This window comes from Electrona antarctica (assembly GCF_951216825.1).
Source record: "Electrona antarctica genome assembly, chromosome: 19".
NCBI lineage: Eukaryota > Metazoa > Chordata > Actinopteri > Myctophiformes > Myctophidae > Electrona > Electrona antarctica.
Window position 1 is genome coordinate 21,583,552 of NC_136800.1, and position 26,826 is coordinate 21,610,377.

At 41.5% G+C, this 26,826-nt stretch overlaps 1 protein-coding gene across 1 annotated transcript in view; it reads right to left on the bottom strand.

Moving 5' to 3' along the window:
* Positions 1-467: 467 nt before the first annotated feature.
* abca4b (ATP-binding cassette, sub-family A (ABC1), member 4b) overlaps positions 468-26,826 on the bottom strand; it is a gene marked incomplete at its 5' end in the record, with an annotated part of 96,376 nt that continues 70,017 nt past the window's right edge. Inside the window, 18 exons of the mRNA XM_079488524.1 lie at positions 468-1,103; positions 2,982-3,231; positions 3,591-3,683; positions 6,022-6,125; positions 7,296-7,430; positions 10,356-10,497; positions 10,984-11,090; positions 12,418-12,480; positions 13,758-13,881; positions 16,275-16,404; positions 17,523-17,646; positions 18,002-18,149; positions 18,634-18,749; positions 19,193-19,370; positions 20,186-20,355; positions 23,061-23,135; positions 23,478-23,583; positions 23,703-23,735. Coding sequence (XP_079344650.1) covers positions 969-1,103; positions 2,982-3,231; positions 3,591-3,683; positions 6,022-6,125; positions 7,296-7,430; positions 10,356-10,497; positions 10,984-11,090; positions 12,418-12,480; positions 13,758-13,881; positions 16,275-16,404; positions 17,523-17,646; positions 18,002-18,149; positions 18,634-18,749; positions 19,193-19,370; positions 20,186-20,355; positions 23,061-23,135; positions 23,478-23,583; positions 23,703-23,735 — 2,233 coding nt within the window. The 3' untranslated portion in view covers positions 468-968. The remainder of the gene's footprint in view (positions 1,104-2,981; positions 3,232-3,590; positions 3,684-6,021; positions 6,126-7,295; positions 7,431-10,355; positions 10,498-10,983; positions 11,091-12,417; positions 12,481-13,757; positions 13,882-16,274; positions 16,405-17,522; positions 17,647-18,001; positions 18,150-18,633; positions 18,750-19,192; positions 19,371-20,185; positions 20,356-23,060; positions 23,136-23,477; positions 23,584-23,702; positions 23,736-26,826) is intronic.

Here is a 26,826-nt window from a genome sequence, read left to right on the forward strand (position 1 = left end):
AACATGGTTGAAAAGCATAGTAAACAACTCACGCAATGGTGACAATATAATATAAATTAAATATAAACATACTGGAGTGGAGAGAGAAGAAAATGGACAGTGACTCATATCTCAGCTCAAATGTGAAGCTTCATTCACAGAGGGTGTGTACATCTGTGAAGCTTCATTCACAGAGGGTGTGTACATCTGTGAAGCTTCATTCACAGACAGCGTTTCCACACCTAAGCGCAAAACGGTCTTAAGCTGCGCACTTCTTAAGCTGTGCGCAGCTTATTTTCCGAGTTTTTAGACAGCTGGTGGATGGAAAAGAAGCTCCACCTCCGCGGAAGACTTGAGCGGAGGAGAGCGTTTCCGGGAATCTGGCCGTCGCGCAAGTCTTCCGCGATAGTGTGGCAGCACCTAGAGGGTATGTACATCTGTGAAGCTTCATTCACAGACACACAGTAGATTTTTTAAATATGACTCCTAAAGTGCTTCCATAGTCCCGTAGACATAGATCTGACAGTCCATGTAGTCAGTCCCTCACTTGTACATATCTCTCTGTTATCCACCCAAATCTAGGTGTGAATTACAAAGAATGAATCCCTCAGTAGAGCAACGTGGAATGTTGAAAATACTTAATATTCTATTACACTATCCTTTTTGCTGTAGGTCCTCTGTGCTGTAAAAAACAAAAAACAAAACAAACGCAGCACAAACATACAAAAATATATAACCTGCCAAAGTACTCTTGTCGTGGCTGATTTAGTTTTTGTTCCATTTGTTCAGGAACACAATAACAGAGTGCAGAAATGAACCCTTTGGCAGAGACCCAGCCAGCCTCATTTTCTTGTCCCGGTGTGTGTATGAGAAAGTAAAAATGGCTGTTTTCACCGTGACAAAATGAAAAGGTCTGTTTCCTGCCCTGCATGCTAAACACCATTACATTTGCAACGTTATAGGCGTGTCATCAAGTGTTTTCAGGTCCATTATTTCTTTTCACTTTTTCCTCTCGACCCGACTGGTGATATCTTCTTTAATTCTCGTTTCCCGCCAGCTCCCCGCCGATGCAATGTCATCTCGTCGTCTTCTCCTGCCTGCTGTTTGGCAAAGTTCACAAATACCTGTGATAATAGAACACACATTTACTGACAAGGTATCCACAGGAATCCTAGCTTCCCTATTCTGGGAATAATAGGTGAAACTTTTGTCAAAAATAGAACATTTTGTCAAAAATAGAGTAACTAGAACATGTGATGTCATTATTTGACATACAAGTGGGTTTAAGATGATGTTTATCACAGTGGTTTCACACATGGCCCTATTTTCACTTCCTTACCCCTTATCCCTAAATGTTTAAGCCTTTTTTACTATTTTGAAAAACAATTGTTCAACTAGCTGATCTACATGAACACGTTGTGAGCTTGTAGATTGTTTGAACTATTCAAAAATGTTTTTTCAAAATATTAAAAAAAATCACACTTGTGTGAAGTGAGGGCGCTCGATAAAAAGCAGACTTGGCAACCTGACTGTAGAAAGTAACAGTACAGTAAAGAACTTGGGGATCACTATTGATTCTGAACTGAATTTTAATTCACACATTAATCATGTTACCAAGATTGCCTTTTTTCATCTTAGAAATATTGCACGAATCAGAGCCTATTTGTCACTGGACGATGCAAAAACGCTAATCCACGCCTTTGTTTTTTCTCGGCTTGATTACTGCAATGCACTTTTTTCTGGATTGCCTAAGAAATCAACTGACAGATTACAACTTGTCCAAAATGCAGCAGCCAGAGTCTTAACTAGAACTAAGATGAGAGAACATATTACTCCAGTCTTGGCCTCATTGCACTGGCTTCCGGTTGTTTTTAGGATTGATTTTAAAATTCTTTTACTTGTTTATAAAGCTCTCAATGGTCTCGCACCTTCCTACCTACATGACTGCCTGCCGAAATATGTCCCAAACCGCCCCCTAAGGTCTTCCACTGCTGGCCTGCTCGCTTTGCCTAAAAAAATGGCAACTAAAAAATACGGGGAAGCAGCTTTTTGCTTCTACGGGCCGACGGCGTGGAACAAACTCCCACTGTACCTTCGACAGGCAGCCTCTGTAGACATTTTTAAAGCTCAGCTCAAGACCCACTTTTACACCCTTGCTTTTAATTGATTTATCTGTCTTTTAAAAAATTTTTATTCATGTCCTCACTGTATTGTTTATGCCCTGCTTTTCTTTTCTTTTTTGTGTAAAGCACTTTGAGCTGCATTTCATGTCATGAAAGGTGCTATACAAATAAAGTTTTATTATTATTATTATTATTATTATCATCATACGTCATCATACATCATCTCATTCTCAACCAATGTCGCATCTCCCACCCGATGTCTTCAATGTCTGTGTTTACACACTTTTGTCTTCAATGTTTGTGTTTACACAATGTTTGTGTTTACACAAACACTCAAAGCTGGACATAGGAGGGGATAGCGCCCAGACCCGGTCTGAAGTGAGTGGTACTGTACTGTACTGTACTGTACTGTACTGTACTGTACTGTACTGTACTGTACTGTACTGTACTGTACAAGCCCTCCTCCCTGGCCTGTGTGTGTCGGTGTCTGTGTGTTAGGCTGTGCAACAGTGACACTTGGTGGTGAACAAACGCTATAACGCAATTTCCGTGCTCGGACACAGGGACAGACCGAGGGACACAGCCACACACATAGCTGTCTATAGGAGTGGTTGCACCACTCAAAAAGGCAAAGACGTTTAGGAATAAATAAGGGGTAAGACACTGGTGAAAATAGGGCCCCAAATACAATGTCAACATCTCACGGAAACCCTGCAACCTACAGTGCTGTTGTTAGTCTTGTCTGCACAGCAAGACTAAAACAAGCTTGATTCTAGGCTTAACATAATTGATGTTTTTGGAAATCTCTATGGGAAACATGAACGGGGTCTGGAACGATGGCACCAGAAAACACCATTGCTATGCCCTATAATACAGTACCTGGTCTAATGTGGTCTGTGAAACGGAGTAGTCTTCGATGTTGAGCCTGTCCTTGTTGGCCACCACCAGCTGGAAGATCCTGGCGAGGGAGGAGGAGGCGATCTCGTAGTGCAACGTGTTGTAGTGCTTCTCTCTCTGCACGGAGCCGGGGAAGCTGCTCTCCATGAAGCTCTCGGCGGGGCCCAGGTCTGGCGGGGTCCCGGCCCTAGCTGCTTTGATCTTCATGGTCACCACGTAGCCTTCGCCAAATCTGGACGAACGGAGAAGAGAGGTGGAGGAGCGATGAGATCTGTAATCTCATCTCCTCCAAAGCAGCTTGAGAATGTTTTTTTCCGCTTCTAAAATTGTTGTAATAAGCAAACTGTGAAAAGTGCTGTGCTGAGCAACTCTTTGGCAACTCAGATGAGAAGAACTGGTACTTTATATCTTGCAAAATGCTAAACCAATAGTGTCATTGAAAAAGTATACTTAACCCATTTAGACCTGAGGCCGATTTTAAAATCATTGTACATTTTATGAAAGACAACCTAAAAGCGAGGTCTTTCTGAGAAACGTAATTTAATCTGGAAATCCGGAATCAAAAGTACAAAAGAGTTAAAAAGATCATACTTGTATTTGAGATGCTGGATGGTGCCCAGACACTTGAAGGTTCCATTGACCATGATGGCCAGACGTGTGCAAAGGGCCTCACACTCCTCCATGCTGGTGGAAAACAATAAGTTACGGCATGCTGTTTCAATTTCACATGTACAGTATGAGCACAGCTTTAAGGGTGAGAAGAGTAATCACACAATCTCCAATGAATCACCTCATTCAATGGGAAGCTGGAGTAATGAGGCTAAGGTTTATTAACCCAGAGGGGACATTTATCTTGGGCACAGTGCTACAGTCTGTTGCTTCAGAAAAACATCACAACGCGTTTGCTGCGTTTCTCACAATGCTAGACAGTTGCTTCACATAAAAACATCTTACAAAATTAAAGAGACATTTGACTACCGGTATTCATTTAACATCGACAACATGAAGTCGTAAAAGATAAACTGTAAGAACTATGGTTAAGTGCCATTCTTGTTTATTTCACGTTTCTCTATGGCACAAAATATTTAGCATTAGATTTCAGAAGCTTGATGGAGGCTGGAACAAACTATAGCTTCAAGCAGCCTGTACATGTATGGTGAAAGCTTGACTATTTCACTATAATAAGAGCAAATGTTTTCTCTCTTCACTGTCTCTGTCGGTCTCTCTCGGTTTCTCTCTGTCAATAGACTTGATCCCTGGTTCCCTGCTCTACATGCGAAGTGTGATTCTACATCTTCTCGTGACTTGGCACTATAATACAAATGGAACTGAATTGAACCGAATGATACACCCATCAAATGTATGGCTTGTATGTTATCTGTGTTCAGCTGTTGTGGTGTCATGTGCGTATCGTATAGACGCCTTATCAGACGACGTCACACTGATAAGAAACAGCATGCGCGCGCATAAAGGCAGCAGAAGAACACCACCTCTCATAAGATGCAATGGAAAAGTTCTAACTGCACTCGCGTGTAAAAAATGCCCCATCAAACTTTCAGATGCTGTTTTTATCCCAGTGTGTAGGAAGAATGATTAGGATTTTTATTGTGATCTCTCGCCCTTGAAATATATAATCCTTGGTTTCTGTTGTGTTTGAACAATAATAGTAATTCAAAACAGTTGTCCTCAAAACCACACCTCCAGTCGCTGTCATAAGAACGGGAGGTGCGCTCATGATCACGGCAGCAGAGCCTGTTTGTGCATGGCTGCACGTGCACCTGCAGCCCATCAAGTATAATTTATGCTTCGTCCCGCGATGGTGTCGCGCACGCAGACCTCTACGCTCACAACAGTCGCATCTGTGATGCGATGTGATCTTGTATATCAGCTGTTCTCTGTGCGCAATACTGTTGGGCTTTGAAGTATAAATGTCTCCTAGGGTGCATCTCACTAGCCAACTCACAAGAGGAGGTTGAATGAACTGAAACCAGCGCTCCCCAAAACAACAGGTCTGGAGATCTGTTGGGAATTGATTACATGAAACAGTCATGCGCCCAGTCCCAATGTTTGTAAACAAATAATTGGTCTATAAAAGTGAGTAATTTGTACTAGGACAGCAACTATCGATTATCTTCTTAGTAATAATAATTTTGATAACTTTTTCAAATAAGCATTTTTTTATAACACTTCGCATTGCGATGCTTTGTGAGCTTGTAGGTTCGCTATTGTATCAATAAAAATAATTTGACAATTTGAGAAAAATTTGACATTTTAAAATGTTTTTCCCCAAATCGATTGTTCTATTTTTTTTAAATAACCCCTCATTACAGTAGTACCTGTGTGATGTCAGAACAGAACCACGGTCCTCCCATCATGAATGTTTTTAGTACCTGTGTGATGTCAGAACCACGGCCCACCCATCCTGAATGTTTTTAGTACCTGTGTGATGTCAGAACCACGGCCCACCCATCCTGAATGTTTTTAGTACCTGTGTAATGTCAGAACCACGGTCCTCCCATCATGAATGTTTTTAGTACCTGTGTGATGTCAGAACCACGGCCCACCCATCCTGAATGGTTTAGTACCTGTGTGATGTCAGAACCACGGCCCTCCCATCCTGAATGTTTTAGTACCTGTGTGATGTCAGAACCACGGCCCTCCCATCCTGAATGTTTTAGTACCTGTGTGATGTCAGCACCACAGCCCTCCCATCCTGAATGTTTTAGTACCTGTGTGATGTGAGCACCACGGCCCACCCATCCTGAATGTTTTTAGTACCTGTGTGATGTCAGCACCACGGCCCTCCCATCCTGAATGTTTTTAGTACCTGTGTAATGTCAGAAGCACGGCCCTCCCATCCTGAATGTTTTTAGTACCTGTGTAATGTCAGAACCACGGCCCTCCCATCCTGAATGTTTTAGTACCTGTGTGATGTCAGAACCACGGCCCTCCCATCCTGAATGTTTTTAGTACCTGTGTGATGTCAGAACCACGGCCCTCCCATCCTGAATGTTTTTAGTACCTGTGTGATGTCAGCACCACGGCCCTCCCATCCTGAATGACACTCATGATGGCGTTCCACAGGAAGCGACGAGAGTGAGGGTCCATCCCCGTCGTAGGCTCATCCTGCATGGACACACAAACAAGCACGCCGTCGCAGGCGGGTGAAAACAGCACGTCGTTGCTGTCGGCCACAATGTCAACGTTTTGTCTGTATACAGTTGGGTGCCACCGATATTGTCCCTTATCATTTGACCCATTTAGGCCTGACCTCAAATTTTTTAAAAATCCTTCTAAATCCTCCAGTTTTCTGAAATAAATATTTTCACGATTTTTCAAAAATAGCAGACCTACAAGCTCGTAGCGCGCCACTCGGTGGCGCGCTATGAGCTTGTAGATCTGCTATTTTTCAATAGCTAAATTATAACACCAAAAAGGGGTTCCCGCCCAAAATGGGTTAACTGTCCTTTTGCGCAGATCACGCAAACCTCAGCAAAAAGAAAAGGACAATATCGATGGCCTCCAACTGTACACTACTTTACCTACTTGATCATACTAGGCTACAGCATCACACAAAAGCATCAAAAGAAGCAGATCCGCGAGCTCTAAACGCTGCGTGAAGCGCTTTTTGAGCGGAGGCACACCGTCTCCTATGCACAGCTATGTGTGTCCATATGAATGTTCGTATGCCTGAGTACGGATTTGTTTTTTTGTTTGTTTTTTTTGCGTTACACGCAGAGGTCGAACATTCTATTAAGTCAACGACTGTGCTTGACTCCAAAGCCACAGCTCACTTCACATTGATGTGAGTTTTTCTTTATATGAACAGTTTTAGATAAGACGACAGAGACTATAATTATGTCCAAATTCATTCCCTTTTTAAATTATTTTAAAATAGTGAAAATAGCCCATCTACAAGCTCACATAGATCTGCTGTTTGCACTACTTTTGAATTCGGTCTGACCAGAAGCAGGGAAAAAACATCCCCACCAGCGATGAAAGTGAATGACCAGACGGGGATATCAACAGAAACACTGATCACATGAAACCTCCCTGCAAATCTAACCTTGCATGTAACATAATATGGGCCAACATATTCAGGGCACGGTGCCAGTCGGTGCCATCTCCATCTCCTGCCACAGTATATAAAGCATCTGAAGCAGGGCTAGACTGCACCCATATGGCTCACCATATGGACCCATAGACCATTTCATTGACAAATCCCTGCACAAAACCCAACAGCCCAAACAATTGGGCTCCGTCCAGGAAAAGGACTGTCGCCATTGGCCAACTCACCAGCAGCACCAGCACCGGGCACCCAATCATGGCGATGGCTGTGGAGAGTTTGCGCTTGTTGCCTCCGCTGTAGGTCCCCGCACAGCGGCCGGCGTACTCTGAGAGGCCTAGCTTCTGGATGCCCCACTCTGCCACCTAGAGCGGACAGGACAATGAATTCTATAAATAGACCAACTTCTTCATGTCGACGACCCCCAAATTGATATATGCACGTCAACACTGTACATCTGGAGAAAAAAAAATTGCCAGGGACCCCCAGAAGAGAAGATTTGCGTTAAAAATGTTCTTTTTTTTATATTCTTCTAAAAAGCAGATGTACAAGCACATAGACAAAGTATAAAATATGGATAAAGTGGTTAAAATGACTCTAACCCCCCCCCCCCCCCCCCTGCAATCCAAACACAAACAAAACAAGAAGAAATCAGGAAGAAAGAAAAATACCCCCCCCCCCCCAACAAAAACATACACTCAAAACAGACATTATGTACATACACTACAGTAACAGGGTGTGATTTGAATGAATAGACTAAATATGGCCTCAATGGGGTCAATCCAATTTCCCCAATATGTGGCAAACGTCTCTTTCAGCCTGGAGGAGAATGTAAACCTCTCCATTATCAAGATTTCATATATTATTTCCATCCGTTCATCAGCACTCTTCCATAGTCTTGTCAGAGTTTAAGACAAGCTTATATGACTAAAATGTAATAGAGCAATTTGCAATGCATAAAAAGCAGTCTGCAGGCTTGCTTGCAGTGGCCAATGCATGAGTGCATATGGGGTCAACAGTTCAATACTGTACAAAACCGTGTTGTTCGCATAGTAATGCAGGGAGGAGAGTGAAATATTCATGGATGAAAGCAAAACAAAATCTCATGATTGAAAATATTGTATGGCCAAGTCCTAATGTGCAATTTGTGAAACCAGCTGAACCAATCAACCTAATCCTGCTAGTTTGCTCCAATCTCAAAATAATAACCGAAAATAGCCTATCTACTAGCTTGTAGATATGTTGCTATTTCAGTTGCACAACATGCTTCCATGGAATCCAAATGACCGAAATCAGTCGTGGCAACTGAGAACTTTAATCCATCAATATTATGAATATAGACATGCAGGACCCAAAATGGACCACCGTGGGACACCTAGACCAATCATGAGAGAGCTGGATCTAACACCATCTACAACAACAGCTTGTGTTCTCCTGGGCAGATAATTAAAAGACCAGCTGACAGAGAGATCATGCAAGCCAGTAGAGGATAGTTTCTATAATAAAATATGACGGTCCAGAGTCCAGACGCATCAAATGCCTTAGAGAGATTGATGAATAATAAAGCTGCACAATATGCTGGTGACTATCCAGACCTTTCAATAGATTGTTTGCAACACGTGTTATAGTGACCTGGTCTGAACCCTGACTGTTGAGGTTTAAGTATATTGTATTCATCCAGGAAGGCAAGCAATTGAGAACTGACTAGGGATTCAAGAATCTTGGCTATAAACATCACCATTTTAATACTGGGTGGTACTCCTTTATATTAACTCACTTGGTTCACCACCTCTATGCAGTCAGGGGTGTGACTTGTGCACCATATTGCGGAATTATGCCAGAGATAAATGTTACGTTATCATACATGTTATCGTGTCTTAGTGCACAAACAGGACGCAATTATATGTGCACTAAGACCAGTGGTTCTCAAACTTTTTCATATCAAGGACCCCCAAATTGACACTTATTAGAGCATTAGAAAATATATGCCAAGGACCTCCAAAAGATGTTTATAGCTCCAGCAGTCATTCACGACCATTTTCATTTCAAGGACCCCAAGTTTGACATGCATTAGGCTACGGACCCTCATTTAATGGCATTTCATGCCAAAATCAATGTTAATTTAACTCTGAGAGTGTACAAATGGAACCAAATGGACCCATTTGGTTCCATTTGTGCCATAAGGGTCCATTTTGTTCCTAACTATCATTTAGTTGGGTCCTGGGTCCCCCCTGGAACTCCCTCAAGGGTCCCCGGACCCCACTTTGAGAACCAACGCACTAAGACACAGGAGATACAGATCAATGCAATCCACTCATACACGTTCAGCATGAGTGGCCATCCAGCTAAGAGGAGTAGGATAAGAGATGCATTTAATATCACCAGGAATTCAATCACCTTTCTGACCGTAGTCGTGCGTTTTCCAGACGATCAGAGATCTCCGTGGCACTATTTTAATTTCTTCCTTTTTTTAAGTCACTTTGCAATAAAGGGGCTTAAAGAGACACTTCACCCTTTTTGCAAAAAAATAAATATGTTAATGACATTTAGAAGATTTAGAACACTTTCCTGGGGGTCTTTATGTGTGTAATATATGGTCTTAGATATTTTAGATTTTAGCAGTGAGCCCAGTGTCTCTGATGTCATGGACACTAGGCTCACTTCCTTGGACTACAATTCCCATAATGCTTTGGTGCACTGCTCCTCCTTGTGGATAGGGGGAGGGCTGTCTTACTAGGACAAGGAATGTAGTCCAGGAAGTGAGCCCAGTGTTCATGACATCAGAGACACTGGGCTCACTGCTAAAATCTAAAATATCTAAAACCATATATTACACACATAAAGATCCCCAGGGAAGTGTTCTAAATCTTTTAAACGTCATTAACATATATTTTTTTTACAAAAAGGGTGTCCCTTTAATAGAAATATTATATAATAATATAAATATATAAATGATAGTGCTGCTGTCATACATGAAGCTATCTATGAAAAGGTTTAATCTACAACACAATTTTAAACAATATGTAGTAGGGGGTCCCTGCTTCATCTCTTTCAGCAAAGGGGTCCTTGGCTTGAAACATGTTGAAGACCCCTGGTTTAGAGACTGACATGACTCTATTCTGAGGGAACAAAGTGGAATTGAAACTTTTCAAATGGCAATGGGCAGACCTCCCCGTTGAATTGAAGTTGGTGTTCATGCAGTCTGAAAGGTCATTGGTCAAACAGGATGAATTATACTTTTGACGCTAGTTTAATTCCTGGCAAAAGGATGAAATCAGAGATATACTCACTCTGGCGATCTCTGACTCAGGCACTCCTCTGAGACGTGCGTACAGGTACAGATGCTCGCGGCCAGTCAGGAGCTCGTCGATGGCGTCAAACTGAGGGCAGTACCCCATGTTCTGGTGCACGTCCAGAATCTCTGACAGAATACTGGGAGACAAACAATTGAATTAAGTTACTCTAATACTGGAGGTCCTGGCTCCAGAGCCGGTAACCATTTCTATAAACTCTGAACTCCGATTGTGTGAGTTTGAGGTCACACAATCTCATTGGCTAAATGATCCCAGATCCTTGTGTAACCTCAGAATCAGCTTTATTGTCACATCACAGGTGTGTCAAACAGTGGGTGACATTTGCTTTGGTGCAATGAAGCTCTATATTTCAATGGAGCATAAAACCTAATTTCTTTCTTATGTAATATTTGACAATTTGGCCAATTTGTAATTAAAATGTAGGACGTCTGTGGACGTCTTTGAAAGAAATGACAAAAATAACATTGGGCACTCTGGGTCACTATTTTGAAAGTGTTGTGTGGGCGCACAATGTGTTAAGCTAATCATCTGGGGACCCCCCCCCCCCCCCCCCCCAAAAAAAGTGTGGGTCACGAAAACTAAAAAACATGATGTTTTTTCTTACCTGTACCCAGCCACAGTAGCCTCCCCAGAGCTGACATCTGTATCCCCAGTGAGCATTTTAAAGGTAGTGGTCTTCCCAGCTCCGTTCACTCCCAGCAGACCAAAGCACTGGTGTTTAAAAAGAACATAAAAGAACACATTCATCTATCTATAAATGCAGGGGTAAACGTTTTTGGCTGGGGACCCCCGGAAATGCTTTGGCCATGTCTCGCCATGTGAACTCCATATAAAGGGACACAAAGAGACTGATACAGAAATATCCATATATGGGGCATAAAAGGGACAGATGGGTGGAATGGGTACTCTGAATGGGTACTCTGACACAACAGGTATTGCATAGCTGGGTGGGGCATGGATCCAGTGTTGTTTTCGTCGACTAAAACTATAAGAAAAATGTTCGTCGACTACCTTTTTCCACTGACGAAATCTAAATGGAAACTACATGAAAACTAAGCTATGAAGACTAAATATACTGACGATTTCGTCAACAAATAAAAACTAGACTAAAATGTTAGGAAGGGACTATAGTGGACAAGAGATCCATTATAAGTCATTTTACACTTGGTTGCATGCTGAAAATAGCAGATCTACAAGCCCACAACAACAAGTGAAAAATAACAGTCATTACGACGGCATCAAGGCCCGCCGAAATACATTTTGTTCGACTAAATCAACTGTAAATTTAGTCGACTAAATCTTATGATATTTACTCGACTAAAAAAACACTAACACTAAAACCTTCCAGGTGACTAAAACTAAATGAAAACTATTCGAGACTACGACTAAAACTAAAATCAAAATTTGCTGCCAAAAACAACACTGCATGCATGGATCTTCAACTTCCATCGTTACCGACTTGGTGCTCTACAGCCGAGGTCTAGTTAGAGGTAATACACGATTTTGTATGTACACAGCGTTCCGCATTAACAGCCAGCATGTCAGCGAAGGGCATAAGTGGTGTATACGGGTCATTAGCATCAACAATATTCCAGTATGCATAATTAGATTAATGTGGTGAAGAGCTAATGCAGATGCAGATAACATGAAATTGTGCAGTAGCCATGCCTAATGGCACTACAACTCATACAGCTTCATTACTTACAGTCAGTGTACCTGTGTGAAACAGCGTAAAATCAGCACTGTTCATTTATCCATTTTGTAACTCTGAGAGAGAAATGTAATCGAATGTGCTTACATTTTGCACCCTCTCAGAGTTGAATAAAAACAGGGACGTTCTGCATCTGCTCTTGAACTCTTGGCGCATACAGTATATTGATTGTTAGTGTGGGTGGACACGGACGGACAGCTCTCTAATATCACACTCCACCGAATGAGCTCACAACACTACTTGGCGGAAATATGCAACTGTTAAGCATCAAATAAACTCCTATTTGCATGTGAATGAACGGGGAGTGGTGGACTAGTCAGTGTTTACCTCTCCGGCTGGGACTCCCACACAAATCCGGTCCACCGCTGCCCTCTTCCTGCCCATGTACGTCTGTGCAGAGGAGAGGAGAGTCATCAAAACAAGAAACTTAACTTGCACAGTCCTCTCAACACACATACAAAGTGCTTGGCCATCTGAAAAACTATAATAACAGTAACAGTAATATACCCGTAATTGTAATATAATTAATATAAGTAATGTAATTCTAATAAAATTGTAGGGAATGAGTTAAATAACAATGTGATCTATGTGTTGTGTACGCAGCACTGGTTCCCAAAGTGAGGTCTGGGAACCCCGCCCTATTTATTTTTTCCGGCTATTAGCAAATAAGCAATGGGTACTTCTCATAAGCAGGTCCCTGGCACAAGTGTGGGTATGTGGCCAAATCCATATTTCTTTATTTATACAGTAATACAATTTTTGGGGTACTGTACTGTGCATAGACTTTAGATTTTATTGTCCCACAATGGGAACTTCCTTTCCACAGCACCTGTCCAACAACAGCAATGCATCCAACCAACACACAGTAACAGCGATACAAAATGACAAGGCAGCAGTACACACTCAGCGACGCCTGTAATTTAAGGCGGCTATGGTGCAGGAATCAGGCCTGGAGCAGGGCATTAAGTGGGGCAAGGTGGTGATTGAGTGGGTGTGTGATGTGCCGTGCTACTGAAATTGCAACGCTTGCATTGGCTTTGTTGTTTGATGCCGTGAGGTTGTGGGAAGACCAATTATCCTGGCAGCAGTGTTGGTTACAACTGTAGGAGGATATGTGGAGTTATTTGCGCTTGATGATGATGACTGATAGTCTTTGGTGACTTTGGATGTCATTGGCCAATAGGCCAATGACAATTTAAGTTCCCAGGTTCAAATTCAATTAGGGAGGCAAACAAGTAAAGGTTCTTCAGAATCATGCAGCTTTATTGTCACATCAGTTTTACAGGTAAAAGAAAGTGGGTGAAAACTTTTGTGCATAGTTTCCATCGTGTCATTTATCCAAGAAAAACAAAGAAAGGGAAGAAAAGAGAGAGGGGTGCGTAAGGAGATCAAGGCAGGAAAATAAATAAAGTTTGAGCACTTTTACCACCAACAGTACAGGTAAAGGGTTTTCTTCTGTGTGGGTCTTAGATTCCACTGTTTTATTTGTCGCTCGAGATTAAGAGCGTCTGCTAAATGCCTAAATTGTAGATATTCACAAGCTTTTGCTACAAACTGTACAACTGAAAGGTCTTTAAGCTTTTTCCACAAAGAGTGCAAGTAAAGGTACATGCTACACAGCACCATTCAGGTAACATGCGATTAGCAACAGTAAATGGTGTTACTACCTTGGAGAGGTCTTTGATCATTAGGATATCTGAGTTGTCCTCTTCCTCCTTGTAGATCCTCTCCCTCTCTGCTTTCACGTCATCGTCTTTATCTTCTATGTCACCTCCAGGGGCGTTTGAGAACCTGAAAGATAGCCCACATACAGTACTCTGATGAATGGTATCATTGTCATACATGCAGTGCCAGCTGACACACTACAGCAGAGATTAAAATAGGGTGCATTTTGCATCCCAAAACGCAGTTTATAGTTAAGGGACGGAATAAAACAACGACCTTTTTTATTCTAGTTTATTTTGCTAGCTTTAGTTATAATAATCATTTATTCTCCTGTTTTCTACATGAATATAAGCACATTATAATGATATAAAATTAAATGGGAGATAAATGCTGCAATTTGTAAAAATGGCAAAATATGACTCTTAACGTCATTGAAGTGGGACTCATAATGCCACAGATGAAAAACTGTCTAAGTCCACACTATTGATCCATAATGTATGAATGATAGATAAGGGTTCAGGACAACAAGGCCTTTTCGTGGAGGGGTCAGAATGAAATTTGGACTTAGACTGTTTTTCGTCTGTGGTACTTTATTGTCCCTGGGACTCATCAAAAAGACCATCCTGCATCCCGGGACTCATTACATTGAAAACCTATTTACATCACTGCTACAGTGCATACAGATTGAAATATTGCATAATGAGTACTTTCTACTTTTTGTACTTTAAGTACACTTTTATGCCAATACTTTGGCATAATTCCTGACTTTTACTTAGTATTAGTATTTCTACATTGCAGTATTGATACTTTTACTTAAGCAAACAATGTGCTTTTTTTTGTTTTTACTTTTTCTGTCCAAAAATGGAGAAGAACAGAGAGTCAATGGCTTTGAACAACCCATAGCTGTATGACCTTGTCACTTTAAAAAATCAGTAGCTAAGAAAACAGGCAAAGAGATTGTTCTACTACACAGCAGCGTTTGTTATGATTTGGGCGGGAGCCCTAAAGTGAGGGTGACAGGTGTGCAGCTGGTTGCCTGGCAACATGAACACAGAAAGTGTTGCCAGCTGCTCTGTTCTGTTTTGTAGACTGCAAAAAAAGAGGCCAAAGTCTGGTGTGATTGTAGGCTATTAGAATTTCCGCGTGCCTCCGGCGCGCTGAATCTAAAAAAATCACACCCGTGTGAACTGAGTGGTGTAAGGTTTTATATAGCATGATCAGCTGTGGTCTGACGTAATGTCTGACGTAATGAAATAAGGTAAGGTATTATATAGCCTGATCAGCTCTGATCTGACGTAATGAAATCACACCTGGATGTGATTTCACAACTGGCTATTTCTGCGCAGAGAAAATGACCACGGTTGCTACGGTCATCCAGTTCACCCGGGTGTGATTTAATTACGTCAGAAATTATTTTGAACATAGCAACCATGGTCATTTTTTTATGCACACAAAAGCCAGTTGTAGGAGTGGTTTACACCACTCAAAAAATATATACAAAACAATTCAATGAAGAGAATTAAAAATACATACAAAATCAGCTTCTAACCAACCATGCACCTGTAACCGAATATGCATTGCACTGCAGAAATTCCATAAATGAGAAAACACATGTTTTAAGAAGTGAAAATATAGTATAGGCCTTATAGGGTTTGACCCCAAACAAATTGCAACAGAAACTCTTTCAAATCTTTTTGTTTCATAAATATGTTAGTAACAACATATCAAAAGTGAAGCAAGGAGGCAACCAGGTGCTCAGGAGGTGTGTAGGTATAAAAAATGTATAAAAATGGTAAAAAGGTGCTCCTGGGATCAATCGGGATAACAACACGATATAGAGAAAAGAGGAGATCCGGGCACACTTGATGTCAAAAGGAGGAAATATTTTATTAAACCCAAAGGTTTAGGTTTAATAAAATATGTCCTCCTTTTGACATCAAGTGTGCCCGGATCTCCTCTTTTCTCTATAACATATCAAAAGTCCCAAGAAATCTCAGTGGTAGAACATATTGAAAAATGCTAAAATAGGCGATGTTACCCTTAAAACCTACCTTATACGGCAACATTCTTAATTTTTAATTCTGATTTAAGTAGCATGTTATGTGTCGAACTAAACTAGGGGGTTTTCATGAATCAGAAATCCATTGCAAGCATTTGTTTTGCACAAAAAACAATCGTTGGGCTAAAAACGGCCATAGCCGTCATCACAAATATTATAACAAGGTGGGCAAGTGTCTATGGCCGTTTTTAGTCCAAGGATTGTTCACCTATTGTAGCATTTTTCAATATGTTCCACCACTGGGAAAAAAAGAGTTTCTGTTGTTTGAGGTTGCGGCTGAAGCGGACTTCGCAGCGCTCTTTTTATTTAGGTCTTGGGTTTGTGAGTGGTGCCCGGAATGGCACCAGCTGACTGGAAGGGTACCCCCTTCCAGTCAAATGTTTGACGTTTGGTCTCATTTGTCCAAGGAGTCACTCTATACAGACCATACAGGTCTTTTATCAATCATCTGGGCCCTCACCACTGGTCCAGGAAGAAGCGGTACTGGATGAGAAGATTCAAGGCAAAATAGACAAAGCCCTCCACGGCCATGAAGGCCACATTCTTCCCCACAAAGTCCCATCGGAACGGATCCACCGTTTGGTGCTCACCTGGACACACACAAATATGTTGGCTGTAAAATATGCTGCCCACAACTTGGTGATTATTGAAGGTGATTATTTCTCAGAAAATAAAAAATGCTACACCATTTATGCGGCTGGATACTGAGGAGACTCATTTTCTGCATTGTGTAGTGTACACCAATACAAGGTTGGAGCATGAACTAATGGACACTTTTCATGACAGCCTATAGACGAATCCACAGCGGCATCATAACTGCGGTGTCAAGCGGCAATAATGAGAGCGCAACTACAGGGCAGCGCTCTTCGTGCGATTCTTCTATACTGACATAGTTATGTAATGTTACTTTCCTTCACAAGTGTTACCAATGAGACAAATTAAGTCCATTTAGTGCAGCCTTTCCAGTGAGCAATAGCGCCATCCTGACTATTTGACCGTAATGGAACACAAGCTTGAATGAATATCATTGACACCTAAAAATACATATCTATTTAAGTCAATATGGCATATAGAAGGTCTATTGCAATTCATGAGTTATTTTCCAACACAAATACACTTTCCATCCATTTTTGAGAAAGAAAACCCACCGAAATGTAACATTCAATATCTCTTAAAAACTTTCAGTGGGTATAACTGTTACAAACCACTACTTATTATTCATTTATTCTTTCGCTATCCTTTTCCTGAGCTACCTGTACCTTGTTGCTCCCTGCACTTATACTGGTGTCTACTGTGATTATTATTCCAAGAATGTGGGATATGGTGCTGTTGAACCATGATTACAACTCAGATTCATGTGCATTTGTTTGTAATGTAGACTAGTTTCTGATTCCGATTTAAACATAGTTTATTTGACTTTATTTTATCTAATTCTGACATGAGGTTTTAAGATTAAAACTCAGCTGTAGATACATTAATTACCACAGATTATAGCTACATCAATACAGTGGATGAATGAACAATTAGAATTCCATACATTATAATTCATTTTAGAAAATAAAAGGGCAACCAAGCTCAATATTTCATACATTACCTCCGCATTATATAAAGGATTGGGATTCTGAAAAGGTGTTTTATATTTTTTCCCCCAGCCAGGAATAGTTATGGTAATGATGCAATGAAGTGTAAGTGTCCCGTCAGCGCTTACCGAACCTTGCGTAGACATCGGTGACAGCCTGGTTCATAGCCAGGTCTATGAGACCTCGCCCCAGGCAGAAGTGAGGGAAGACCAGGAGGCCTCTCTTCAACCACTCATTAAACACCAGCAAAGGCTGCTCAGTGACACACAAAACACATGGCGTGCGCACACACGCACGCACGCACACACACACACACACACACACACACACACACACACACACACACACACACACACACACACACACACACACACACACACACACACACACACACACACACACACACACACACACACACACACACACAATGATTGCAGACGGTTAAAACATTCATACCTGTAGATTTCCGGTTTTCACTCCAGGGTTTTTAAAGCTGCACTAAATGTAATGGTGACGATTTAACCAACTTTACTCTGGGAAAGTATTGTATCCATATTGTTGTTCTGCAAAAGTCTCAGAAGTGTTTCCACTGTCTCTTGAGTCTTACCTGGTTGTTTTCAAACAGCTCCAGGATGAAGGTGAGAGCACTGCTGTTGATGCCTATGAACAGGTTGATGCAGGACAGAGAGACGTAGGCCGTGCTGGGGATGTCGAACAGGTAGGACATGGGATACATCATGGGTGTCACTGACCACCTGTCCACAGGCAGGAGAAACAGTGGCCAGGTCAACCAAAACTCAACTGAACAGAAAAAATCACACCCGTGTGAACTGAGTGGTGTAAGGTCTTATATAGACTGATCAGCTGTGGTCTGACGTAATGTCTGACGTAATGAAATCACACCCGTGTGAACTGGGTGACCATAGCAACCGTGCTCATTTTTGGAGCACAGACAGTAGGAGTGGTTTACACCACTCAAAATAATGAAATCAGCATCAACCAATCAGCATCAACCATGCTCATTTTTTTTGCACAGACAGACAGACAGACAGACTAACAAAGCCAGTTGTAGGAGTGGTTTACACCACTCAAAAATAGCATATATAGAAGATATTCTAGCTTTGTCCCCATAGTTATGTGCTACACTGCAAATCCCTCTGTGTAACACTGAGAGTTTAAAAAATGTATTCTAATGAAATAAGAGCCAAGAGGAGTAGAACAGTAGTTTTTAAATCTTACCCGTACAATAAGAGCAGTGCTATCAGGGCAGGCAGGTTGGTGGGTGATGTATAACACTTTTTGTCGAAAGCTACAAAAATACCCACCACCATGGCAGCGCTGAGAGAGTAGTTAATCTATGGGAGAAAGTCAACAGTTATTTAATTTAATTCATTTTACATTATTAATTGTGAGCCATGAAATGAAAATGAAAGAGCTACTTAAAGTCTGGAATCTTATTTGCATTTATTAGTACTGTATATAGTACATTCACATAGTTATGTTCTTGAAAGGTCTGATTGTAATTGTGAATTCGCCCACAGAACTCTCTTAAAACTATAATACTCAAATATTCTGTTCCATAAATGTCAGGACGTGAATTCTCTTCAGAATTAGTTTTAATTAAAATTATTAAAGTACAGTATGTGTTATTCCATGTCAAAACAAAATAGGATAAAGAACCCGTTAAATTAAAAGGTTAAGTCAGTATGAAGCAGTTAAAATGTACATTCTTCTGACCTCCAGAAGAATGTACTACATTTCAATGATTTGATTGAACTGAACTGCTTAATGATCTTACCATGTCCCAGAAGAAGTTGGCCACCCAGTACACCAGGGGACTGACCCCGCTGACGAATTGCAGATGTTTGGCTTTGGTCACTCTCTCCTGGATGAGGTAGAGGACGAACCCGGCTGGGATGAAGGACATGGCGAAGATGACACAGATGGCCACCACTGCATCCACCGAGGTCTTCAGACTATGGGAGAGAGAGGAACGGGTTAGTTTGAGACAGAAAAAGGAGTACAAATAATTATAACTTTTTACACTGTATACTAGATAGCAAAAGGCAACAAAGTGGGAGCCAGCAGAAATGTGGGGTAAATATATTTACGTATTGTATTGCAGGTTAGCAATATGTGCCATCCATTCTGCTAATTAATGACTGATTTTAAACTTGGTTGCGCACTGCGTCATGTATCGAAAAGAGACAATCTACAGGCTCACAAATCGTAGTAGTAGTGTAACGCACCGGCTCTTTTCTGAAATAAATCAGCCTTTAGATGTAGTATGTCTTTGTCCACCTTCCCTAAATATCTTGACGAGAAGTCCTATTTACTTCTTGAACTCTGTAGATGACCAGGCCTGTCACAATGAACACGCAAGCTCAGAGGATTAGTTCTCGTTCTAGAAATTAGCTTGTGAGAGCTCATGTTTGATGTGTTCTGACCTACTATACACTATACCGGTATATAGGCTGAGAAAATATAGGTTGTAATTATGATATTCCCGGGACGTCTAAACGTTCAAACTTCCAAATTCAAATGTAGTAATGAGCTATTCTAGGAATAGAAAACTAGCCCTTGAAATGTTCACATTTTCCAATATGAGGGGACTGTAGGGAAAGAGCCCTGCAGCAATTTCAGGTGAGATTTCATAAAATAAAAAATAACCGTAAAAAGCAAGCCAGTGTGTTTTTTTATGCAGAACAGAACCCTGACACCAGTGAAATGTTAACTCTGAATGCTCTCTCTGTGGGATATATTACCATTTCAAAAAGCACAAAGCACTCACACTGTGACCTCTGAGAGCTGCTCTTTGGTAAGATTGAGCGGGTGGTTGATGGCGGTGATGCCGTACTCCACAGGGTTGGCGCTGCGGGGCAGGAAGGCCCGCAGGATGGCGTTGTTGGCCACGTTCATGAATGCCACCATGGCGTGCCAGCCTTTGTTATTGTACCACACCTGCAGAGAAAGCGGAGCATGCAGGTTCATGCAAATAGGAGTTGGCACACTTTTAACCTTGCTGAGGGAAAGTGAGCCGCAATGCACTATTTATTTTGGTATGAATGTGAGGAATTCTCACATGCAGACAGTATGTTAACTTGGAGTGGCCCAACCTGACTTAAACAGACATTGGAAGAAACTGCAGTCACTCAATGTTAATAGTATTTGTAGTATAGACAATTTGAAATGTGGACCCTATGTCCAGAAAAGTTATGTAGTCTGTGTGTTTGACTAGGGTTTGACTGGATTGCTGAATTCCTACAATGCCAATAATGCTTTACTACACTTCCCCTCCTTGTGGAGGTGGGGGATGCTGCATGGAGGTGTGACTTTGTAGTCCAGGAAGAAATTGAGACCACATTATAAAATATCTAAAAATCCATATTACCCACATATGGTATGGCAGTGGTAGCCATACTTTTAGCTACAGTCCAGGCCCAAAAGATAATAGCAGATCTACAAGCTTGATGCAGTGCTCTGTGAGCTTGTAGATCTCCTATGTTTTGTGATTATTTTTAACATTTGGTGTCATGAGTACATTCATGGATCCAAAATGAAGGCATCAACATGAATGATGATGTGATGCAAGAGTGTGGTCTAGCCAACATCAACTCGGGACTCCTGAACCGCTGCCCTCCAGACTCTCCTATCTAACTAACTAGCATCAGGGTCTTGAGCTCTACAGTGCAGCTGCCCTGCCAGCCTCATCTTTCTCCTTTTGACTTTGGCTATTGTCCCCTAGAAGACGACCACATTTCTGATGTGGTCCATCCAGGGCCCTTTCCTGTTGTACTGTGAGGATTCATGACTCTCAGCCCCATAAAGAAGTACTGACTCCACTGTGTATGAATTGACCTATAGCTAAGCCCCTCCCCAAACTGCTATGGTCCAATCACAGCTAAGCATAACATGGGTTAGACAAACCTCTCCAGACAAACCTCTCTTTTAAAAAAGAAATGTCACGCACATATTTTTCCAGTGCATATGGCAGGCCTTGTTGACAGATTTGGAAGAGATTTTGAAGGTCTGGTTCCAAAAATGAACCAGTATTTAATGTCAATGATATTTATATTGGAATGAATGAGCCCGGCTGGAAAATGTCCAAGTGGGAGTGTCTAAGTGGGAGAGGACGGGGCTTAGCTAAAGGTGTATTCGTATCATTTATCCATCACGTGCCTGGTGTGTGTAAACCCATGCTGAATTTATATTCCATTATACAACTACGTTAGCAGATGGAAGAGCTCACAGCATGTAAATCGTTTTCAATGATCAAATCATTTAATTTAACTGGGTTTGAGTCAAAAAGTGTTTTTGGAGTAGGTGTGCCAGAGTGCAGAGAGGTGGATATTGTTCATTCATAAGTATGTATGTGCAGAGCCGGACTAACAATGGAACTAGGTGGAGCTTAAGCGCCAGGGCCCGAAGCTTGCAGGGCCCGGTACGAGACTATAGGTACAACTGTTGCTTCTGTCGAAAAATATAACGCAACACAGGAACCCCCGCTAGTGTTTTTGGTCTTCTCGTCTGACAGTTTCTGTAGCAGCCTGATACTAGCAGCAAGGGGGGGGCAGTCGGCCTGGGGGGGTTCCAGACGGCTGCGCGTCGCTTCCTCCTCCGACAGAGGGGAAGCGAGTAAGCGACGCCGCCAGAAGCCCCCTCGCTCAGGAAGGCCCCCTCTCTCAGACCGACCAACGTGTGTTGTTGTTGCGACAATAACATAGCCTACAGCCTATGTAAGAGGAATATAAACACAAGACCTTGGCGCAAAACTTCATATTTACCCTGCTCTAATGCAACAAAGTGTGTTCTTACATCCTCCATTTCACGATTTCAGCACTCGTGAGTAAATTAATGTAATTGCTAATTTGCTATTATGAAAGTTTTCAGTGACGTTGCACCCACCACAACTTGGTTGCATTGTCGTCAATAATGAATCTGTCTTTAAAACGTTCTAATATTAATATAGCATATTGGCATTGTCTGTTGGTACACACGTTATATGGACCATGTAACAACATGGTCAACAGCACTGTTTGCAAATGTAGCTACATTTGTTGGCCACAAAGACAATTTAGACAAAACATGCTGCTGCATGTTTATTGTTAATGACTGTATTAATAACCATAAAGTAATCTCCTAGTCCTTACATAATAGTTTAGCAGAGACTGAAGTTGGAAAGGCTGTGCCCAGTGCGGCTGTGTCTTGTGTGTCAGGCAGTAGTGGATATGCGCTAAACGCCGAAATGCATGTTAATTAATTAATTAATTAATTGGCTGAATCTGTAGGGCCTTTTGATTTTGTGAAGCGCCAGGGCCTTGAGAGGGGTTGATCCGTCACTGTGTATGTGTATGAAGAGAATCACAGCAGTCCACTCCAACCTTAACTCATTAACCGCCAGGCGGTTCTATTTCGCTTGGAGAACAAGACCGCTTCCGCCCCCCAAAAATGTTCAAAATGTATACAAATCTTTTGAAAATAGCAGATCTACAAGCTCACAATGTGTCACGAAACAAACGTTAAAGTTTTCAAATAATTGTAGTGGAGTAAAAAAGTACAATATTTGCCTCTGAGATGTAGTTAAGTAGAAGTAAAAGTACAGGGAATTGAAGTAAAGTAAATGTACTTCGAATGTGTACTTGGTTACTTTCCACCACTGCCTTTACCTTTATATTGAATTCACTTTCCATGTATCTTAGAAATGGTCCAATCTCTTGCAATGCAAACTTGGAATAGGGACCCTGAAAAAGAGCCGTTTAGGGGAAGGGGTGCAACCGTTAATTGATCGAACAGTAAATGTTTTCAAATAAATTCCAGTAATGAAATAACAGGATTAGTGATGTATCATGTAAAACATTTGAATATATGGCATACAACAAAAAGTGAATAATGTTCTACTTTATTACCTTATTTTACTATCATTATATTGTCAAATTGAATTACATCAATATAAAATAATCAACAGATGAATCGATTAAAGGAGATTAGCTGCAGTCCTATAATCATTATTACCTGACTTGATGTATGCCATTCTGTTCTAGTAACACTAACAACAAGGATGAAGATCATTTATGGCCACAAACCCCAGTGATGTTCAGCATCTGGCCCAGTTGACGAAACACCTCCTGGAGGTTTCTGGGTTCTACATCCAGGATGGGGAGCTGTCCTCCCACTGACAGGCCTCCATATCTGGACAGAGAAAAGCACATGAAAGCCAACAACACACATACTGCACTTATACATGCTCATGGCAATAACGTAACATCTCCACCAGAGGGAGGCATTTTCCACAGTGTATTATCATTTACCTTTGTTCATTCACCCAGTATTTGCTCTTCAAACTGGAAATGAAAAGCAAAGAAATTAGTTGGTCAGATTAAATAGAATTATTAGTCAATATGACATACAAATCAACCAATCAATGCATCCAACATTATATGTATTCATGCTAGGACTCCAACAAGAAAGAGAAACAGACTTACTACTTAAACGACTTCCCTATTTTATATGATGGCTATTCAAAAATAGTAGTAGCAGATCTACAAGCTCAAAAGTGGAGCCATATCTCTGCTCTCTGAATAGTGTTGTTCATATCTCCATAATTCAACATTGTTTTTTCGTATATGTATTTGATGCCCTACTTCATTATTCAACGCCTTGAGGCGTTGTGAACTTGTAGATCTGTTATTTTCACAAAAATTATACACTATTACTTGTAATAAAAAAGGAACGCTTTCTGGACATACAAGATTTACACCCGACAACGACGATATCATATTTGAGTTATACATTTGAGTTCACACAATGTGACAAATAGTCGCACAGAAGATGGTCACACAGCGCCAATAACTCACACAACACAGCTCCACACCTGATCCACACAATAGCATCATTTGGATCTGTATCATCACGTCCCGAAGGGTCATGTCAGTGTTTCATACGCTCTCAGGATATTTTCAACAAACTTGGTTTTCGGGTCTTGTCGACTCGTCTGGCCAACCAGTGTCCCCCCTGCACCAAGTCTGAGCCTTTGTCTGGACCTAACAAACTACTTGAGTGTGTGGGACATCTGGTCCAGGTTTGTTTTGGTTTGAGACGCAAAGCATCTCTTTTGTGTCTCCCTAGGGAACCACTGCTGGTCATCAAATTATTGGCTTAGGAATGCAACAAAAGGTGGTGAGTAATCGATAGAAAAAAAGTAATGTTTTGGGTGAACTATCCCTTTAACCCATCGACGAAATGGGCTTATTGAGCCCATTGTTGCTCATTACGTTTAGGTTGCTAGGCTCACCTGAACTGACCTGGAGCTCCATATGGAGCTCCAGCCATGCATGTGGGAAAGGAAGCTGTATTGCCCATATTGCAGTAGCAGTGGACACCATCTCGCTGGTTGCATCAACTTTAAGCAACTATGCACCACTCAAAAACTGTTCTAGATCATGGAGGGATGCTGGTGCTGGCACTGTGGAGACAAACACCAATCAAAGAGGTGTGGTCTGAAGAAGAGATGTCCTAACTGTGACAAAATCCACCTCTGTACTCCACAATCTCAATATCAGGCCTTGAAGCCAGGCCAGAGACCAGAGGGTTACATCCAAGAGGAGAATTAGCAAGAGAGGCCAACTTTGCTTACTTCCTGTATCTGCGTGAGGTGGGCGGTAACATTATTAGGAGACAGGAAGAATGTTGGAGTCTATTCATTTCCAATGGGAGAGTGAACGTGAACACAGCTTCTGAACCATTCCTTAACTCCATGGTCACTGAACTAAATACTGGACCAAATCATCACAAGGCACACAATATTTACAAGATATTCATAGTAAAATGGCTTCTTTTAGCGAGACAAACCAGGAGAAAATCTACTTTGTTAATGACATTTCTTTATCCCAGCAACAAACTCTCGCGATATTTGAGATGAGTCCGGAAGCCTCTCTCTGTCCATCTGCAATTTCACGGACAACACATAGGGGGCTCTGACCCCATATTTAAGATGATAATATGTGAATATTATAATGTGAAATGAATGGACATATTTAAAACGATTAGAAATGATCCTTATGTGCCCAAATTAGAGCTGGCATACTTGGTCTGCATATTGAGACAGGCAGATATGTAGGCACGGTTGAGGAGGATAGATTATGTAGTCTGTGTGATCTAAAGGAAATTGAAAATGAAAAGCATTTAGTTTTTTATTGTCCATTCTACAACTCTATTAGGGAGAGACTTTTTAATGAGATAGATCCAAATCATGAATTTATATTGTTGGAGGACTTCGAGAAACTAAAACGACTATTTCAAAAGTACACCTTGTCAGTTGTTTTCAATGTACTTTGTTAAATGACTTGTCAGTGTTGTTGTCTTCTTCTTCTATCAGGTTTCATGGCGGTTGGCAAACCTAAATGGTGCATTACCGCCACCTACTAGACTGAGTGTGGAAACAGTGTTGTTGTCAGGGGGGGAGGGTGGAGGTCGGGGAGAAGCAAACCACGCCTACTATATTTAGGAGACCATTTGTAGGCTTTGTGTACCATTTCGCCTCTATTGGCTCCAATGAAGTTGGCCCATCTTCATACATAAACCATCTTTGGTTACATCTACCTCTAACTGAATCTGTACAGGGTGGAGCCAGGCCAGAGACCAGAGGGTTACATCTACCTCTAACTGAATCTGTACAGGGTGGCTGACTCCAACCCATTTGGGTTTTGCTTTCAATGGGGTGGCCCAAAGGGCCAATGTATACTGTTCAAGCCTTCTTCATATTGTACAGATTTCCCCAGGAAATCTGGGGGTAGCGGTACACTTTCAATGGGGTGGCCGGAAGGGCCCGATGTATACTGTTCCTTCTTGATATGGTACGTGGCTGTATATTAAAGGGATAGTTCACAATTTTTGAACTTAAGTTGTATGAAATACTTAGTTGCCATTAATATTGTGGTTGCAACTGTATTAATTGATTGCCCAAGTCCCGTGGTGGGAGTTCTGCTCTGGTTTTGGTGAATATTAAGTAGTTCCGGTCATTTTGTGGGGGGCACTGGGGCCACGCATTGAAAGTAAATTAAGCCAACGATACTATGCACCCCCCCCCCCCACACACACACACTAACGCTGCGACTGGACCCAACACACACATGCACGCACGCACGCACACACACACGTTAAACTAAAAAGCGTTGCTGTTTGTTGAAGAGACACATTTTCGCTGAATTAATAGAGCTTCAGAATGATAAAATAGCCTATCTATAGCATATATGTGAAAGTGAAAGGACCACAACAAGCCACTGGCTTTATTGCGTTGTGTGATATAAGCATAGGCTATATAAAATAGGCTATTGTGTGCACTTCATCTGCCTTGCAAAAGCTAGTTATCTCTGTGCATGCCTGAATGCACAGACTGCTATGAATGACGGTGACAAAAATGTGGACTGAACTGAA